Below are 21113 nucleotides of genomic sequence, written 5' to 3'. Positions count from 1 at the left end.
CTAGGAGATGGTGTGTCTTCTGCCACAGCTCCTGGAGGCCCTGTCCCATCAGTTTAGCTGCTGAGCAAGAGTCAGAGATCGGACCAGATCAGGATGTATGGGACTGATGCCCAAATATGATGTAAAAGGGTGATGACTCTGTGGAACTATTCATGTGGTTATGGGAGAATTCATTCCATGGGAGCCCAGTTATCCTGCCATTGGCTCGTAGAAAGGCCTTGAGACTCTGATTTACCCACTCAGTTTGTCCATTGCTCTGGGTGTGGTAAGTTGAGGTGAAATCCAATGTAATGCCAAACTTCCTGCACAAAACTTTCCAGTAGTGGGCTGTGAACTGAACCCCCACCCCCCCACCCCACCCCCGGTCTGAGAGGATGTGAAGAGGAAGTCCATGCAGACAGAAGATGGGTTGGACAAAGAGTTTAGCCAGTTCAGATGTGCATGGGAGTCCTGGAAGAGGCATGAAATGAACCATCTTAGAAAATGTATAGACTACCACCCATTTGGCGGTATTGCCGCCAGAGAGGGAAAGGTCTGTGACAAAGTCAGTGGCCAAATGGTTCAGGGTTTCTTGGGGGCTGGCAGCAGCTGTAACAACTTCCAAGGTCGTGCTCGCACATTTTTATTCATGGCACATGTGGGGCATAACTCTACATAATGCTTCATGTTAGTCTTCATCTGAGGATATCAATAGCATCAGAAAACTAATTCCATGGTTTGGGTGATACCTGGGTGCTCTGCAGGAGTCATCAGCCCACTGAATAACATTCTGTCCTAGGTGCTGGGGAACCACAGTCTTCCCAGGAAGAACTGTAAATGTGGCAGCAACCATAAAATTTGCAGGGTTGATGATATGCCAAGGGGATTCCAGACAGCGCTCAATATCAAAGGATTACGAAAGGGAATCGGCTTGACCGTTCTCAGTGGGATGGTATCACAACTCAATTAAATCGATTAAAAAACAGTGACTAACAGGCTTGCCGAAGGTTCCGTCTCCACACTTGCAATAGATGCTCTAGGTTCTTGTGATCCATATAGAAAGTTAGTGGGTGCTTTGCTCCTTCCAGCAGGTGTCGTCATTCTTCCAAGGCTAACTTGACTGCTAGCAGTGCTCGATCTCCAATAGTATAATTCTTCTCTGCCATAAAGAATTTCTTTGACAAGCAAGAGCAGTGCACCATTATGGTTATGCTGCAGGAGGATAGATGCATCTACCTCCAGGGTGAATGGCTTGGACAGATCTGGATGGTGTAAACTCCTCTTTGAAATGCTCAAAAGCTTGGATAGCATCCATGGTCTAGTTCTTGGTGTCCAACCCCTTTTTACTTAGGGCTTTGAGAAGGGCCACCAAGGAGGAGTAATTCTGGATAAATTGCCTATAGTAATTTGCGAACCAAAGGAAATACTGCAGCACTTTAAGGTACACAGGCTGAAGCCACTGCAGTATGTCTTTTAATTTATCTGGGTCCATACAGAGGGCATGGAAAGACATAATATATTCCAAGAAGGAAAGTTCTTCCTGTTTCAAGGTCCACTTTTCCAACTTAGCATAGAGGTGATGCTCATGGAGTCACTGGAGGACCTGTTTTACATGATGTCAGTGTTCTGACAACAACTGTCAGAAGACTAGAATATCATACAGGTAAAATACCACATGGGAGTAGAGAAGGTCCTGGAAGATGTCATTTACCAAAAACTGAAAGACTGCAAGGGCATTGCAGAATCTGAAAGGCATCACTAGGTATTCATAATGTTCATCATGGGTGTTAAAGCTGGTCTTCCACTCATCGTCCTCTTGAATTCAGATCAGGTTGTATGTCCTCCTAAAGGTCCAGTTTGGTAAATATTTGTGCATCCCAAAGGCAGTCAAAGAGCTCAGAGATCAAGGGAAGGGGATAGCAATTCTTCTTGGTAATAGAGTTAAGACCATGATAATCAATGCAGGGACATAAGGATCCATCCTTCTTCCCTACAAAAAAATAATCTAGCCCCTGCAGGTGAGGAAGAGGGGCAAATGAAGCCTCTGGGTGGAATCTTGCCAGGGGCCAAGTCTATGGCACAATCATAGGAACGATGAGACCGCAGGACCTTCACCTGCGGTTTGATAAAAACATCTGCAAACTCGGTATACTGTGGTGCCAGATCTGGGAGGTCTGGCAGATCTGGGAGGCCACAGGCACCACAGGTGAGACTTTGGCAAAGCAATGCTCATAACAGCTAGGGTTCCATCTGGCGATTTGCAACATGATCCAGTGAATGTAGGGCTGATGTAGCATGTACCATGGTAGGTCCAAGATAATTGCATTGATTGCTTTGGGCAACAATTAGAGGCTGATTTGCTCTCCATGCAGGATTTCTGTCTGCATGGTCAGTGGTACTTTGGCTTTTATAATATGTTTGGGAAAGCATTCTTCATAAATGGAGAATGAGAGCGGGGTGTCCAAGCTAACAGCCAGAATGCTGCAGTGTTGGACTGGAGCCTCATAGATAAAGCTGTCCCTAGCATTGGTATCCAGAAAGATAAGAGCATCAATAAGGATGTCCCCAAGAGATGAGCATACTGAGACTAGATGACTTAAGGTGGCCACTCCTACCAGGCCTAAATCCTTGAGTTTCCCAGTTTATTCAGGCAGTGACTTGCAAAATGCCCAGATGCTGAACAGTATAAGCACAGGTTCAGATTTTGGCATCTCTGCTTCTCCTCTGCTGACAGGTTAAAGTGATCCACTTGCATGGCTTCTACTTGTGCAGGTCACAGCTCCGGAGAACAGTGGGAGATTTTAGGATGCTGGAAATTCAGGGGGAAGTGGACAGGGAAGCGAGCTGAGCCTCTTTCTCTAACCCATTCCTGGAACTTCAAGTCTAGGCATATGGCTAGGCTAATCGGCCTTCCAAGGTATCCAGCAGATCCTGGGCAGCCAGCTCATCTTTTATGTGCTCTGAGTGTCCTGGTTGGAAAATTGTAATCAGGCTGTCACTGCCCCATTCAAGTTCAGAGACCGGAGTGTGGAAGTGCATCGTGTACTCTCCCCACAGACTGGGATCCTTGCCTAATCTGTAGGAGTTCAGATGCCTTGGAAGCTGTGAGACTGGGCTCATTGAATATTTGCCGGAATTCTTGTAGGAAGCATGCCAGGTCCCCCCATGATTGGATCATCCCTTTCCCAAAAAGGTGAGGCTCACGCCAGAGCAAAACCATCCAACAAGGAAAGAATATGTCACTTTGATTCAGTCTACTGGAAATATGGATGCCTGCAATTCAAATTGCATCAGACATTGGTTGAGGAAGCCTCTATGTTTTAGTGGATCTTCATTATACCTCAAAGGCAGAGGTAGGTGTAGTGTGGGAGTAGCAGGCCACATGATAGGTGCCGGAGTCAAAGCCAGAGCACCCATTAAGTTGATTCTGCTGCTGTTGGAACTGGTGTGCTAAGCCGATGATAGTGAAGGCCGGAGGTGACACCGCTAAGCTCATGGCTTAAGCAAACTGTGAATGACAATGGATGTGTGAGCCTTTTCTGCTGCAACTAAGTTGATGCAGCCTCAAAGGCGAACCCACAAGGCCTACGCCAGCAGCTGGCGAACACACCCACTAGTGGGACAGTCTGGAGCTTCACCTTTACCAAACAATTCTCTCACAGGTTGAGCCCTTGGGTTCTGGCAGCCAACAGGACAAAGGTGGGTCTCTAGAGTGGTGAAAGTAACTAAAGTCCAAAGGCACAGTGAGGTCAGGGCAGGAAGCAAACTAACGGAGTTAGAGACAGGCCAACATCAGGGAAGGCAGCTAGCTAGAGTGGTCAGGCCAAGGCAAGGGATCAGATTCAGGCAGCATGCAGGCAAGAGGTCAAGATCCAGAGAATCAAGCCAGGGTGGATAAAGACACAATGAAGACACACACATATATATGTGTGTGTGTGTGTATGTCCTGAACCCTTATAGCAGAGTGGTAAGGAGGGGATAGTTATTGCCTTTTTTGATTATTTTTTGTATGTACTATGTATTTGATATATATATATATATGTGTGTGTGTGTGTGTGTGTGTGTATATCTATATATAGATATATATAGTAGGGACGAAATAGGAAATAGAGACAATATTTCCAATTTCATCGCATTTCGGGGGGACAACAAAACGATAAGAAAACCCACAAAATTTTGTGTGGTTTTATATTCATTTTCAGGGGGGAAGGGGGGGAGAAAGGGCACATTAAAAACAAACCCCAAACCCACCCAAACCCTTCAAATTTAATTGCAACCCCCACCCTCCTGATCCCCAAAGACTTACTGAGAGACCCTGGTGGTCCAGCGGGGTCCTGGGAGCGATCTCCCCCTCTCGGGCCGTCGGCTGCCACTAATCAAAATGGCGCCAATGGCCCTTTGCCCTTACCATGTGACAGGGGCTATCGGTGCCATTGGTCGGCCCCTGTCAATTTCGATCCTTTAGAAGTGAGTACACTGTGGAAGTAAAGCATTTAGGGCGAACACAGTTGTGCCGCTGAGCTTATTTTCATATTTAGTCAGTATTTTTACATTTGGAGAAGATGCACACATTTCCTGTGCGCGGATGGAAGTTTCAAGATGCAACATATTATGTAAATGCCAGAGATTGTAGCGGTTTACCCGGTCAGTGCATTTACGAGTCTTCTATCAGAGGCAAGTCATTTATTAAATCTACATGCTTCTTAATCTCAGCTAGATCTTTAGGTTCCCCCTATAATAACTTGGAGGTAGCCTGATAAGTAATTTTGGGGTGTCCAGTTTGGCAAAACAAGGGCCTTGTCGGGATAATTTAACAGCATATATGAGGAACACCTTCATTGCAATGGGATTTTGTAATTACTCATTCAAGAGGAACATCTTGGTCTAAAACATCAGTATTGATAGGTTGCTATTGTATAGAATGCTAATACACCGTTACACGACACCCCCCTTTTTTGCAAATATTTGGATCACATATTGAATGAATGTTATATTGTGGGATACACCTTAATAGGATTTGGGTAACATACAGAATGAATGGAATATTTGGGGTAAAATATAAAATGACTGTTATGTTGTGAGACATAAATATGTTGTTTACTGTCCTTTATATTATGTCAAGTGTATCATTAGAGCTGTATGTATTAGGGTTATGCAGATTTTTCTATTTGATGCTTGATATATATGTATGATTAAACAAATATGTTTGTAATAAAACATTTTTTCTTACATATATTCTTTTAGTTTGTAATGAAAGTGCTTTTGTCCCACTCTATTTAGAGTGGGTTTTTTTTTTTTAGTATAAATTAAGCACCGGTTAGTGACACATATTGCCTGATTATTGTGTTTTAGATATATATATAATCAAAAAAAGCAATAACTATCTCCTCCTTACTGCTTCTGCCACAAGGGGTCAGGACAAAATCCTATATCATTCCCACCCAAATGTTACCAAAATTTCTGTAACCCCAATTCAGGCTGATTGCTGAACTTTACTGGGGCCAATTTTACAGTCACCAGTCCTTTTGCCTTGGGGTGTGGGTTCTTGGATCTGGAACTGAAAATGGAGGCAGCATAATGATCATTGACCTCAGGGCAAGGGAAATTTTAGAGTCTAGTGATCTTTATAATTGTGTGGTTAAACTTTAAACTTGGACTTCAACTGGACGTTACTAAGACTAGGATCCTATACTTCAGGAGAGCTGACTTCAAAAGATACGTGATAGTGTTGAGGAAGCCCTATCAGGAATCTGAGAGCTGAAGGGTATGGAGAAACTTTGGTCATTAATAAAACTGGAGCAATGAGAAGGCAACGAATCTCTCTAGAGAATTGACTAACAAAGCGAAAAGGAAAAAGATCGATATAGTTCTTGAAGAAGAGCAGAAATGGTGAAAGCAAAGAGATTAGCATTTAAAAAAATACAAAAAAAAAGGAAAAAGACAATTATCAGAAAAACTCTGGGAGGCTGAGGGGACAGTTAGATAAGCAAAGGCCCAAGTAAAGGAAAAAAATTCTGTAATGAAAAGGAAGAGATAAAACCATTTTAGATAGATAAAGGAGAGATAAAACCAAAGGTAAGATAGGTAGGTAAGATAAAGGGAGAAAGTGGGATATTGCAAAGAGGACTGACAGAAGTCCTAAATCTTAAATAAGTTATTTTCCTCTGTATTTATAGAAGGGAATGTGATAGATCTAAGACAGGAAAAGGCCTTAATATATATCAAATGAACATAAAAACTGTTCACAAAGGAGGAAGTACAAACACAAATTAGAGTGGATAAGGCAACAGGACCTGACAGAGCATACTCCAAGATACTGAGCGATCAGGAGAGTGCCAACTGCATCCTCTTCAACTTGTGCTTGGAGACATGAAAGCTTCGAAAGTAAATGAAGAAGAGCAGATGTGGTCCCACTGCTCAAAAGCTGGATGAGGAGGAGGTGAGCAACTACGGACCCATTGACTCAGCTGAAGTAGTGGGCAAAAATATGTAGATTACATTAAAGAAAAGGACAGTGCAGCACCTTGATACAAGTGGATTACAGGACACCAGACAGAATGGATACCTAAAGGCAAGATAATTTCAGATACACCTAAGTTCTTTAAAGAGTTGATAAAAATAGTGTAGTAGTTGTCTTTCTGGACTTCCACAGGAAAGACTCTTAAACCCATTGGATGGTATGGAACTAGGACAGAAAGTAGTAAACTGGGTGATTGAGCAACAGAGCACACAAGGTCTCCACTCAGGTGAAGATGAAGGGACTAGCGGGCTACTTTAGAGTCTGGTATAGGACTTTTATTTCTTCAATATCTTTATTAGCAGCATTTCAGAGGGTGTAGAGGGAAATTTATGTTTGCTGTAATTGGAGATACACCAGAAGTAGTGAAATAATGAAAGGGAACTTGAAAAATTTGAGAGAGTGGCCAAGGGTTTGGAAAATAAGTTTCAGTGTTTAAAAAAAGAGTAAAACTCCTGCATTTGGAGTGCAAAACTCTACTAGCGCCACATTATTTAAAAGGACAAGAGCTGGAAGCATTTGAATAAGGAAGAGACCTAGGCATAATTTCAGATGACCTGAAGGTAAGCAATCCATGGAATAAAGCAAGAGGGAAAGTTACCAGTATGCCCTATTACATAAGTAAACAGTGTCATTAAGAGGGAACAGGATGTAATAATGCCCTTGCACAGGTGTCTAGTGAGATCCCAGCTTGAGTATTGGGTTCACTTCTGGAGGCTGCATCTTTGTAAGGACCTCAAAAGCATGAGAGCGGTTCAGAGAAGGGTTACAAAAAAATCATAACGGTCCTGCAGCAAAGACCCTAGAAAGAAAGGCTTGAGACATGCATAAGTGGAAGAAAGGAAGGAAGAGGCATATAAACAGAAACATACAAATAATTTACAGGATTCAACAAATCCCAGGAAGGGGAAAGATTTCCTAGTAAAGAGTTCAAGGACAAGGGCTTATGATATGAAGTTGGAGGGAGAAAGGTTAAGAGGAAATATGAGAAAACACTACTTTAATAAAAGGGTAGTAGAAAAAAATCTCATAGCATTAATTCAGAAGAGCTGAATGAGGCATCTATAACAAAGAGGGCCCAGTATTCAAAGATATCCGGTTATCTAAGTTATCCAGATATAGCTTATCCGGGGAACGTAGAAAGGATATTCAGTAGGGATGTGAATCGTTTTAGGACGATTAAAATTATCGTCCGATAATTTTAATATCGTCTTAAACCGTTATGGAACACAATACAATACAGATTCTAACGATTTATCGTTATAAATCGTTAGAATCGTGAGCCGGCACACTAAAACCCCCTAAAACCCACCCCCGACCCTTTAAATTAAATCCCCCACCCTCCCGAACCCCCCCCAAATAACTTAAATAACCTGCGGGTCCAGCGGCGGTCCGGAACGGCAGCGGTCCGGAACGGGCTCCTGCTCCTGCATCTTGTCGTCTTCGGCCGGCGCCATTTTCCAAAATGGCGCCGAAAAATGGCGGCGGCCATAGACGAAAAAGATTGGACGGCAGGAGGTCCTTCCGGACCCCCGCTGGACTTTTGGCAAGTCTCGTGGGGGTCAGGAGGCCCCCCACAAGCTGGCCAAAAGTTCCTGGAGGTCCAGCGGGGGTCAGGGAGCGATTTCCCGCCGCAAATCGTTTTCGTACGGAAAATGGCGCCGGCAGGAGATCGACTGCAGGAGGTCGTTCAGCGAGGGTTCCGGCGCCTCGCTGAACGACCTCCTGCAGTCGATCTCCTGCTGGCGCCATTTTCCGTACGAAAACGATTCGCGGCGGGAAATCGCTCCCTGACCCCCGCTGGACCTCCAGGAACTTTTGGCCAGCTTGTGGGGGGCCTCCTGACCCCCACGAGACTTGCCAAAAGTCCAGCGGGGGTCCGGAAGGACCTCCTGCCGTCCAATCTTTTTCGTCTATGGCCGCCGCCATTTTTCGGCGCCATTTTGGAAAATGGCGCCGGCCGAAGACGACAAGATGCAGGAGCAGGAGCCCGTTCCGGACCGCTGCCGTTCCGGACCGCCGCTGGACCCGCAGGTTATTTAAGTTATTTGGGTGGGGGATTTAATTTAAAGGGTCGGGGGTGGGTTTTAGGGGGTTTTAATGTGCCGGTTTTTCGATTTTTCGATTTTTTAACGATTTTTCACGATATTTTACCCCCCCAAACGGCAACAATACGATTCCCTCCCCCTCCCAGCCGAAATCGATCGTTAAGACGATCGAGGACACGATTCACATCCCTAATATTCAGCAGCACATCTGTGCACTTATCTGGTTAAGATACCTAGATAAGCTGCCCAGCCTCAATCTGCTCATTGCCTGCCCCCCAAGATATCCGGCTATCTACTTAGCCGGATAAATACTCATCCAGCTAAGTGGCAGCCACTGAACATAGCCCAGATACTCAGCGGCTGTAACTTATCCGGATAAGTAGCATTTCAATATTGGTCCCATAAAGATTACACAGCAGAATAAGGAGCAATCTATTTCTTATAAAATATGTTTAGATATTTGGATTGCATCTTAAAATGTTAAACTGGGTCTGAAGAATTAAGATTTAATATGGAAAGAATAAAAAAAAATGCTCAACATAACCTCTAAAAATGAGTCCACAGTTGGTGCTTAAATATTATATAAATGCAATTCATAAGCCAATCTGTTTCTTGGCTGGATTAGAAATATAATTTTAGAAAAGACAGCATAAACAAGTATACAAAAATACTCAATTTTATGAAGCAAATTATATAGCCTTGGAAATATGCCACTTCTACACCAGGGTGCATAGCATAAATTGCAGTTCAACATGTAATAAAAACATATTAAAAACAATTTAAACTTACAATCATCGTATTTCTAGACCAGGGCTTCCCAAACTGGAGGTCATGACCCCAAATGGGGGTCACAAGTGCCTGAGCCTGCAGTGGTCTTCAGGCACCAGCAGCATTAATAATGGAAGTCAGCTTGGGGCCTGTGAGCCAGCCCACACTCACAGGCCCTGCAGTGGCTCCAGCTTTGAGTTTCTATGGAACAGGAAGCCTTGCACAAAGCAGGATGGGGGCCACTGCAGGGTCTGTAAGCTTGCACTGGTGCACAGGCCCTGCACTAACTTTCATTAATAATGCCAATGCCACTTGAACAGCCGAGGACCAGCTATGAGGGGAGAGGAAGGCGAAGTGCTCACAGACTGGATGAGATTTACCTCACCCATCACTGAACCTTCTCAAGAGAAAACGCTGCCCATGTCAACTGCTTGCCCCTCTCTTCCTACCAGCTGTTACTAATCATTGACCCAGGAACCAAAGGAAAATGTTGTTGCTGATGCTGGCCAGAGGGATGTTTGAAGGAAGGGACAGATATAGAAGGAATTTCAGGGTTGGATTAGCTGTCAGAGCGTTTCAGAAGGAAGATCATATGGAGACGGTTTGTCGAGAAGTGGGGCGGGCAGAGGGTGAGAGAGAGAGGGAATGACAAAGGATTGATTGGGGGATGAAAGAGAGGAGCTGGGTGATGTGAGAAGAGGCTTGCAGGGGAGGAGGTGAGGCTGGGAGATGCGAGGGGATGCAGATGAAAATGAGGAAGAGAATGAGGATGGGGTGAGAGGGAGGGAATGACACAGGATCAGTTGAGGGGTTATAAGAAGGACTTTGGAGTGAGAAGGGATCAGCTGAGAGATGCAAAAAGGGCCAGAGAGGGCGAGAGGATAGACTAGGGAGGCGACAGGAGCTGGGTTTGTATTTTTATTTGGCAGATGGGAAGGAGAGAGGGAATGGAGGTTGAAAAAGGAGAGCAGCTGGAGTGGGGGGGGAGGGTGAAAGTGAAGTGATTGTTGAAAGTGGACCGTCTCCCGCCCCCCCCCCCCCCAATTTATAGGTCATGTGAGTTTTCAAGTACTAAAATGGGGTCAACATTGGCTAAAAGTTTGGGAAGCCCTGTTTTAAACTCCAAATGGTAACAAAAAAATCATTTTCTGCAGTCTCTGAACAACAAATTCCTGAAATCATCATTACATTTTAGGTTTGGGTTTTCTTTTTTTTGTACTTACATGTCACTGGCAATGGAGGAGTTCCTGGACATGGACTTTGGAGACAGGTCATAGTCGCTATCTGACCTGTACAGGAAGGATTCCCTGCGTTGACTATGGACAAAGTTAGCTTGTAGAATGAGCCCTGATCCAGGGCTTGTCATGGGATCCAAGGGACTCCGTCCCGAAGATGTGCCATTGTCCACATCAAAGCTGCAACAAAACAAAACAGTACATATTTGCGTGTGTCCAAATGTTCTCTTTTACATAAGCCATGCATGTTTCAAAAACAAAAAGGGTGTAAAATTCATCAACTTGGAAATGTAAACAGTGAGAAAACCTATAGCTGTTCAATCACAGGTGCATTTCTAGTGTTGGAAAGGTACTTACTAATCAAAAGCAAACAAAAAATGAAATGGAGAAAAGTTCAGATCAATTGTTTAACTTTTTTTTTTTTTAAGAGAAGGATTTTTTTTGCCTTTGCCTTAATTAGGCAATTCAAATCTTTTTCAGGATTACCTTATGCAAATTCAATTAACAAGAGTACTATGCTATCCTGCTAAAATTATACAACATGAAAGAAAACCAGTAAGTTAAATGGTAACCAGGGTCTACTAAGGTCAGATTTGCCTGAGAAAGAAACCTTAGCAGCTGCAAAAGTTTGCATATCTAAATATGTATCAGTCTGAGATTGACCACTTTGCTGTTTTCAATGAATTAATATTCATCTACCGAACAACTGGATAGGCAGGCAGGTCTTGTACTGACTTGCCCGTAGTAATATGGGGCCAGGCTCACTTCATGAGCAGGCCGGGGAGGGGGGGGGGGCGGCTATGAGGGTGGTGGTTGACTGGAGATTCCAGTCTGTTAGGCTAGTGGACCATTGTGGTTTGAATTCAAACTGCTTGGGGTGCGAGAGCCGATTGGCTCCCGGGGCGCAGAGCTTATAGGGAAGGGGAGGAGTCGGGCATTTGCTGGTTAGATGCAGCAGACAAGCATTCTTGCCTGCCATGGTTTTTCTGCCGCCGCATCCTTTTTTGACTTCACTGCATTTGGTAGCTGATGGGGGGGTTTCTTTTTCTGTCCGTGAAGAGCTATGGAGTCCGAGGAGGCGGCAACGGCAGAGCCGGAGGTTGGTGCGGGGCTAGTGGTGGAGGTGGCTGATGCTGGCGACAGCAGTCTGGCAAGTGGTGGTGCCAGCAGCCCATCGAGGCCTGTCGCTGAGTCTGGGATGCTTTTGGTGTGTGCGCTGGCCGGCACGTCCAGCAGGGGAGGAGATTCAGTCTGGCTGGCATGTCTGAGCGGGGAGGGTGGAAATTCCCGAGGCATGTCAGGAGGTCATGGAGCTGGTTCTCGCGCTCATAGCCACGGTCCTGGCTTGCCTTCCTGGGGGAGGGGGAGGGGGAAGCTGCAGCCACTGAAGCGGTGTGGGCTGTGTCCGGGCCCGCTCTTTTTCCTCCTCGTAAAGGGGGGGGGGGCTGTTGAGGTGGGGTTTGGTGGTGTGGCTGTGGAGTCGCAGCGATCCGGGGCTGCTGCCTCTGCTGTGGGTCAGACAGGATTACCTTTTGTTGTTGAACCTGGTGTCTCTTTGCCTACCCCTGCAGAGGGATGAGCCTCAGGGGTTTGTGTGGGTAGTACTGCTGATGCAGGACAAGGGGGGCTGGGCAGTGTGTGGCCTGAATGGGTGATTTAATGTCCCAATGTTGAGGCAATGATGGGAGATGGATGGGCTGTCTTTCCTGGTGCTGGATCTGCTGCAGATTGGGGTATGGGGGTTGTGGGTCAAAGCATGAATGGAAGGGGTTTTTGGGACAGTTTGAGCCATTATATTCCTGGGGAGTGTCCCACTGTGCCTTGGTCAGGGGCGTGTTTCCAAGGGAGGTTGCCTTCTTCAGTCAGCAGTAGCTGGGGTAGCCCGGTTGGTTATTGGCATCTGGTTTCGATATGGGGGTCCTGTTTGGCCCTTCTGGACAGGGTATATGGTGGCCTTCTCCTGGCTATCCTTTGGGCTGGGGTTACCTTCCTGTGCTTCTAGGGTGGCTTGTGGGGCTTTGGGAGGCAGGGTTGTTTGGTCGGCTGCTTCGGCTGCTTCTTTTTCTTCACAGACTCAGACTGCACAAGAACCTGCTGATGGTCCAGGTCTCTCTTGAGAAGAAGGATGGCAGAATGATCCAGTGTCAGTGGTGGCTAATGTTACATGCCCTTCGATCCAGACTACGAGGGAGGCTGAACCGAACACTGCGCGACAGGGTGAGGTGACTGGTATCTCACTTGGGGTGGATGTGGGTTTGACTCAGTCTATCTCAGCTCCTACTGCTGTGGGTTCATCAGCGGGTATGACATTTGTGGCTGAATATCCTTCCACTGTTGATAAGTCTGGTGAGTCTTCAAGAATTAAGAGGGTGATATGTCTAAGCATAGGAAGAAGTGTGATAGGTTGAGTTCTGATTCCTTGTTGTCTTCATCTTCCTCCCAAGTTCTTTGCATGATTCGTCAGCAGGTGGTACAGGGCCAGGAGAAAAAGTGGTTGATAGAGGGGGGCACCGACTTTGGTAACTTTCTCAGAATTGTGGGAGGAGGTACCTAGGTCCCTTAGGAAGAAGATCTGGCAGAGGAAGTATACAGATATCTTTCATTTGCTGGAAGGTCGGAGAGGAAAGAGAAAAGAGAAGAAGAAGAGAGGAAATGGAGTGTTTTCCTGGGACTTAGAAAAAGGTAGTGCATAACATTCTCAATTGGATTTGGTCCTTCTTGCGCTTAGCTAGCATTGTGGGTCATCATGACAGTACTCAGTATGGGTCTTTGTTGGCTTATGCTGATGCTATTCTGGCTGTTAGTAAAGAGTATGAGGGTTGGTCTTGACTCAATTATGATGAGAATTTTCACAACCGTATGGAACAGAACAAGTTCATGTCTTGGGGTACATGGGATGTCTGCCTCTAGCTGACACAGATGAATAGTAAGGTCCCTGCCGCTTTGGTGGGTAACGTGGTTGGGGTAGCTAGTGGATCAAATGGGACCCCTTTTGAGCGGGTCCCGCGTCAGCTGGTGTGGGTCAAACTGGAACTGGTCCATGTGATGTTTGCTGGCATTTCAATCGATCGGCTTGTAACTTCCCAGACTGCAAATTCTGACATGTGTGTTCTAGTTGCGGGGCCAGTCACCCAGTCTCCAAATGTGTCAAGTTATTGGGTGATGGAGCTGTTGGGAAGTCTTTTGAGCGGGCTCCTACTCCAGTGCAGGTAGCTGGGCTGTTGCCTTGGTTGGATGTTTATCCGAAGTTGGATGTTGTGCTTCTTTTGCTCCGTGGGTTTGAGTATGGTTTTCTGATTCCTTTTAGGGGACCGGTTAGAGTGGGAGGGAGAAGGAATTGTCCTTCGGTACCGAAGATGGCAAATATGGTTCTCGATAAGTTGCATGGTGGAATTGGGTTGGTACGAATTGCAGGCTCTTTTTGGAACCACCTTTTTAAGATATGGTTTTGACACCTTTGTCGGTGGTCCCAAAAAAAGAGCCTGGAAAATTTTGATTGATTCATAATTTGTCATTTCCTGAAGGTAGGTCTGTGAATGATTTTATTCCACAGGAGCTTTGTGCGGTGAGATATGCTTCTTTTGGTTCGGCGGTTCGGTTGGTTCAGCGTAGTGGCCCGGGTGCATTGGTGGCTAAGGTGGATATTGAGTCTGCTTTCAGCTCTTGCCGGTGCCTCCGTAGAGTTTCCGCTTTTGGGTTTTTGATTCAATTATTTTTATTACTTTAACAAATCTATGCCTATGATGTGTTCCATTTCATGTGCATACTTCGAGGCATTCAGTACCTTTGCTCATTGGGTTGTGAAACAACAGTCTGGGTCGTCGAATATTGTTCATTATTTAGATGATTTTCTGTTTGTGGGCTGGGAGGGTTCGAGTGCTTGTACTGATGTGTTGAAATGCTTTTTGAAGATTACTGCCAGTTTTGGTATCCCTATTGTGGTGGGGAAAATGGAGGGGCCTTGCACTCGGTTAGTTTTTCTGGGGATTGAATATTCAATTGCAATGATTTTGCGTTTACCCTTTGAGAAAGTTGAAGGTTTGAAGGAAATGGTTGGAAAAGCCCTACACTGTAAAAAGCTGACCTTGCAATAAGTACAATCTTTAGTAGGTTGTTTGAATTTTGCCTGTCGGGTTATTCCCAAGGCGAGGGTTTTCCTGTGCAGGTTGTCGTTCGTGATATCTGATGTGAAGAATAGCAATCATCGTATTCGGATTATGCGAAGGATTTGAGATGATTTGATTATTTGGGATTGGTTCTTGGAAAAATTCAATGGTCTTTCACTCTGGCAATCTAGCACTGTATCAAATCATGACTTGGAGCTTTATACGGACATTGTGGCATCACTTTGCTTTGGCACTTACTGTCAAGGAGCCTGGTGTGCTGCATCATGGCCAGAAGAGTGGAAGTCAGTTGGCACAACAAAAAATATTACCTTTTTGGAATTGTTGGGGATAAAAAGTGATTTTTTAGTGTGATAACCGAGGTGTGGTTGAGGCTATCAATAAGAGAGCTGCAAAATGCTTAAAGGTCTCTGATTTTGTATGTGAGTTTGTCCTCCGTTGTATGGAGTTGAATGTGAACATAAGAACATGCCATACTGGGTCAGACCAAGGGTCCATCAAGCCCAGCATCCTGTTTCCAACAGTGGCCAATCCAGGCCATAAGAACCTGGCAAGTACCCAAAAACGAAGTCTATTTCATGTTACCGTTGCTAATAATAGCAGTGGCTATTTTTTAAGTCAACTTAATTAATAGCAGGTAATGGACTTCTCCTGCAAGAACTTATCCAATCCTTTTTTAAACACAGCTATACTAACTGAACTAACCATGTCCTCTGGCAACAAATTCCAGAGTTTAATTGTGCGTTGAGTGAAGCAGAACTTTCTCCGATTTGTTTTAAATGTGCCACATGCTAACTTCATGGAGTGCCCCCTAGTCTTTCTATTATCTGAAAGACTAAATAACTGATTCACATCTACCCGTTCTAGACCTCTCATGATTTTAAACACCTCTATCATTTCCCCTCTCAGTCATTTCTTCTCCAAGCTGAAATGTCCTAACCTCTTTAGTCTTTCCTCATAGGGGAGCTGTTCCATTCCCCTTATCATTTTGATCGCCCTTCTCTGTACCTTCTCCATCGCAATTATGTCTTTTTTGAGATGCGGCAACCAGAATTGTACACAGTATTCAAGGTGGGGTCTCACCATGGAGTGATACAGAGGCATTATAACATTTTCCGTTTTATTCACCATTCCCTTCCTAATAATTCCCAACAATCTGTTTGCTTTTTTGACTGCCGCAGCACACTGAACCAACGATTTCAATGTGTTATCCACTATGACGCCTAGATCTCTTTCTTGGGTGGTAGCACCTAATAGGGAACCTAACATTTTGTAAGTATAGCATGGGTTATTTTTCCCTGTATGCATCACCTTGCACTTATCCACATTAAATTTCATATGCCATTTCGATGCCCAATTTTCCAGTCTCACAAGTTCTTCCTGCAATTTATCACAATCTGCTTGTGATTTAACTATTCTGAACAATTTTGTATCATCTGCAAATTTGATTACCTCACTCGTCATATTTCTTTCCAGATCATTTATAAATATATTGAAAAGTAAAGGTCCCAATACAGATCCCTGAGGCACTCCACTGTCCACTGCCCACTGCTTGGGCACGTCATGTTCGGGATGAAACTAACATTTTGGCTGATTCTCTTTCTTGTTGCAAGTTGGCCCTATTCCAGAAACATGACCCAGCGATGGATCTGATCGGAGTGTCTGTACCTCCTTTCCTACGGAAATTTGGTTCCCGGAAGCATGGAAGCTGCTCTGAGTATTTTTAGCCCCTTCTACATAAACGGGTTACTTAAAAGGAGCTGACAAGGTGGAGTCTTTTCTTGTAACTTGGGTTGGAGGTGGGACCCTGTCCGTGATATCTTCTTGTTGCAGTTTATTGAGAAAGCAAAGGTTGAGGGGGCTTCAAAGATTGCGGTTTCTAGACAGTTCCTGGGATTTTCCTTTTTTATGCATGTCCACAGTTGGGGATTTCCGATGGGACAATTCTTGGTCCATCGCTTGTTACTGGGCTGGTCCAGAGGGGTGGTGTGGGAGCTGGATGGGCAACTGCCCATTACACATGACATTTTGCTCCACTTATAGGATGTGTTGTCGGGTATTTGCGTGTCACAGTACAAATGTAGGCTGTTCTGAAAGCCTCCAAAAAGTGCAAGTACTAAAGCTAAATGCATTAATGAGCACATGGCTAGGGCTACTAATGGGCAGAATCTTCGGGTTTATTAACCCAGCATTGACCTTTGTAGCAATTCTCTTATCCTTTATGTTCCCAGGTCTGAAACTGATGAAGGGGTTAAGGGCACGTCAGTGGTTTTGCTAGCATTTCCAAGTTCACTTACTTATACTGTTGCTAATTCCATTTCTTTTAGTAGGATTCAGCTGACGGGTTGCTTGAGATTTTTAGTTCTCTATGATCTTCGGCCATTGACCAAATATCAGTTTGAGATCATGTTGCAATCGGGGTTATCTGCTCTTCGTTTGGATGAGAGTCAATTTGGGATATTTCATTCAGAATTAGAGCTGCAACTTCAGCGGCCAGCTCGGGTTTGTCCAGTGACGTGATTCAGAGGACTGGGTGGTGGAAGTCCAATGTCTTTGAAGGGTATGTGTGTCCGGGACCTTTTTGATGTGTTTGTTGTCACGAACTGTGTTCTCTTTGCTGGTTCTGCATGCTGGGAGTGGAGTGCATGGATTGTTGGACATTCATAGGTCATGTGGGCATATAGGCATGCTTGCGAGCGTCCTTATGGGGTGCAGCTGAACTTGCTTCAGCAAGATACGATTGTCCATTGGTTGGGGCATAGAGGGATGCATTGAGATGAATTGATCCCTTGTTTGCATCATGGGCTGGAGCATTTTGGTCAACCACATGTGTTGATAATACATTGGGGGGGGGAATGATTGGGGTAAGATGTCGGGGAACAAATTCATCAGCATGGTCAGGAAAGATGTAATGTCCATTATTGTGTTGTTTTTTTCTGCTGTAATTTGCTGGTCTGACATAATTCCAAGGCCTGCTGAGATGAACAAGAGAATTTGGTGGCAATCAGCAGATTGGTTCTTAGCTGGCTTGGGGGGGGTCAGCATATCAGACATGAATGGTCTTGGGATTTGGATCGGGGTTTGTTCCAGGATAATGGGGTTCACTTATCTTTCATTGGCATGGATTTGTTTTTGAACGCAATGTAGTAGGCCTTGGAAGATTTGCTCTATTAGGGATCGTGGTTGGGAATCACAGGATAGTTCCTACCTATGTCTGTGGCAGGTTGTCTGAGCTGGCTGGGGTTCAGCCTGGTGCTGAATGGTGGCTTGACTTGACGGTGGTCAGGTCTGGATCTTCAGTGGGTACAAATGTGTGCAGTTGTTCCACATGCGGCTCCTTGCTGGGCTGCGACGGGGTGGTTGCAAGCACAACTCCTTGCTGGGTGGTGGCAGGGGTCGTGGGAGTGGATTTTGTGCAATGCTGATAAATTGTCAGGTTGGGTGGCTGGTGGTGTTCATCTTGCTGGTTGGTGGCGGATGTTCACTGTGTGGGCTAGTGATTTCCTGCTTCTGTTGGGCTTGGGCACCTAGTTGTTATGTAAATAAAACTGTGGCCTATTTGATCCTATTTTTGGTGTCAGTGTATTTGTTGCAGTTGTTATTATAAAAGGGCGGATGCTGGAAGAAGTGTACGTCCTGGCTCACTATATTATATCACAGCGGGTATGTACAGCATAAGACAGACAGGGATTCATACACTGATTTTCCAGTCCATGCAAAGAAACAATGTTTCCTCTGAGATGTTCACGCTTAATGTTTCATCTCAACAATGAACTGTTGATTCATCTGGGTCGTGAGACAGTAAAAGGGAAAGAGGTACCCAGGGGAAAACAATGATAATTGTGTGCGTTTTCAAGGCGGCTAAGCAACCATGTACCACGATATGCAGAAACCTATTCCCTTTAGTCACAAGTTTTAAATAATACTTTGCACTGTCCTCATGTAGGAAATCTGCTCCGCAAATCTTCATCACTATTTCTTTATGCTTTAATTCTGCATAAATATTCAGATACAGTGTTCACAGAAGAGAACTTGCCTTGGCATAGAAAGAAAGCTCATGACTTCTGAATTACAGAGTAACATAACAAGGTCAAGACAGAAAAGAAACAGAGTAACAAGAAACAGAACACAGTGCTTATAGCATGGCCCACTGCTAAAGAGTTGTAGAGCCATTTCCATGGGTAAAAAGACTGTTTATCACTATTCTTATTTGAAATATGAACATTTTTAGCAGTGTCCAAACAACTAACAGGAAAACTGTGCTTTAAGAGAGTTTAATAGCCCACATTGCTGCAAAGTCAATTACCAGTGGATTTTGCACTAGTTTACAAAGTGAAAGAACATGCAATGCTTTTGCTTTAAATTATCGTAGAAAAACTACCCACATAACACTTGCAGCTGCTAATTTGTGCTGGTGGTGCGAACATAGACGTAGGAAAGGGTGGGCAATGTGTTTCACCCACGGAAATGAGAGAGCAGCAGGAGAAGTCCCAGTTTTTGGGTGCTTTCAGAATTTAGTGCCCTATAGACATGTGCCCAGGTTTCACTCATACCTTTGAGCACTCAGAAGTTTGTGCATAAGTTGCTAATGTCTCTTGTCATTGTAGGAGTTCTTTTTACCCCCATATAGGGTGGGTAATTTTCTAAAAGTACTCTGTACTCAGAAATGGACTTTTAGAAAGTTACCCACCCTATATGGGGGTAAAAAGAACTCCTACAATGACAAGAGTGCTCAAAGGTATGAGTGAAACCTGGGCACATGTCTAGGGCGCTAAATTCTGAAAGCACCCAAAAACTGGGACTTCTCCTGCTGCTCTCTCATTTCCGTGGGTGAAACACATTGCCCACCCTTTCCTACGTCTATGTTCGCACCACCAGCACAAATTAGCAGCTGCAAGTGTTATGTGGGTAGTTTTTCTACGATAATTTAAAGCAAAAGTATTGCATGCACTTTCACTTTGTAAACTAGTGCAAAATCCACTGGTAATTGACTTTGCAGCAATGTGGGCTATTAAACTCTCTTAAAGCACAGTTTTCCTGTTAGCTGTTTGGATACTGCTAAAAATGTTCCTATTTCAAATAAGAATAGTGACAAATAAAAAGGCACTGTGACAACAAACCAGAAAACGAATTGCTGCCCGCCGCACCCAAGAAAGTATAAGGTCGCAAGGCACAAAGACTGTGAAAGCCACATTTTTTTATGCAGTCCAATGAGCCGTCAGCTCTCACTGGGATATACAGCTTATTTGTGTAAATTGGAAAAGTCAATATGCTTTACTTCACAGGAACCATTAGAAAAATTAAAGATGGCAAAAAAAAAACAAACCAAACCCTTAAAACCAAAAACCTTTTGCAAGTCCTTCACCATGCACATTATGCAGGAAATTTTTAAAGCTATTCACTCCATTCTTCCAAGGCTTTTTGGTTATTATATCAAGCATAACTTGCCCCGCACAGCAGAACTGTCTCTTGCCCAAAACAAGATAACGAAGAGCAGAACATTTCTAGAACTCTACAAAGGAACTCCGGGCAGCCCCACTAACATTACCGCCACCATTTTGCAAATTTTAAAGTCCCAAAGTTATCTGCTAGTCCTCCACCAAAAATACGGCCCACAGTCTACAATGTAACCATATACTCCAGTCCACATTTATTTTAATAAAAAAACATTGTTAGTTCTATAAGCAGCAGCCCACAATTGCCAATCAGAGCAAACATTCTTAAAAGTTTGAAAAACACTGATCAAGCTATAGGCAAAATGGAATTTGTAAGAAAAATGTATCAGTGGAAACATAAAAAAAAAACCAAAAACAAACAAAAAACCCTAAAATATAGGTAAGTCTGTGAATTTTATTAAACCTAACATAGGAAGAGGTGTTTAAAATCATGAGAGGTCTAGAACTGGTAGATGTGAATCGGTTATTTACACTTTCAGATAATAGAAGGTCTAGGGGGCACTCCATGAAGTTAGCATGGGGCACATTTAAAACTAATCGGAGAAAGTTCTTTTTCACTCAACGCACAATTAAACTCTGGAATTTGTTGCCAGAGGATGTGGTTAGTGCAGTTAGTGTAGCTGTGTTTAAAAAAGGATTGGATAAGTTCTTGGAGGAGAAGTCCATTACCTGCTATTAATTAAGTTGACTTAGAAATTAACCACTGCTATTACTAGCAACGGTAACATGGAATAGACTTAGTTTTTGGGTACTTGCCAGGTTCTTATGGCCTGGATTGGCCACTGTTGGAGACAGGATGCTGGGCTTGATGGACCCTTGGTCTGACCCAGTATGACATGTTCTTATGTTCTTAACAATTTGCAAAATCTTAAAATGCAAGCTATTTGTATTAGTTATGAAACACAATATAGCCATGTGAGAGTTACAAAAGTAATGATACGCTAATAGTAACATCTGTACGTCTGCATTGCCCTGCATGATAAAAT

The 21113-nt window shown here is 44.2% G+C and overlaps 1 protein-coding gene across 5 annotated transcripts in view; it reads right to left on the bottom strand.

Moving 5' to 3' along the window:
* Window positions 1–21113, bottom strand: part of PDE4D (phosphodiesterase 4D) — a 1438018-nt gene that overhangs the window by 449972 nt on the left and 966933 nt on the right. For all 5 annotated transcript variants that reach the window (XM_029576715.1, XM_029576676.1, XM_029576694.1 and 2 more), the window contains exon 2: window positions 10536–10727. In XM_029576715.1, coding sequence (XP_029432575.1) covers window positions 10536–10727 — 192 coding nt within the window. The remainder of the gene's footprint in view (window positions 1–10535; window positions 10728–21113) is intronic.

This window comes from Rhinatrema bivittatum, chromosome 1 (assembly GCF_901001135.1).
Source record: "Rhinatrema bivittatum chromosome 1, aRhiBiv1.1, whole genome shotgun sequence".
Classification (NCBI taxonomy): Eukaryota; Metazoa; Chordata; class Amphibia; order Gymnophiona; family Rhinatrematidae; genus Rhinatrema; species Rhinatrema bivittatum.
This window is presented reverse-complemented; position numbering and strand designations above follow the sequence as displayed.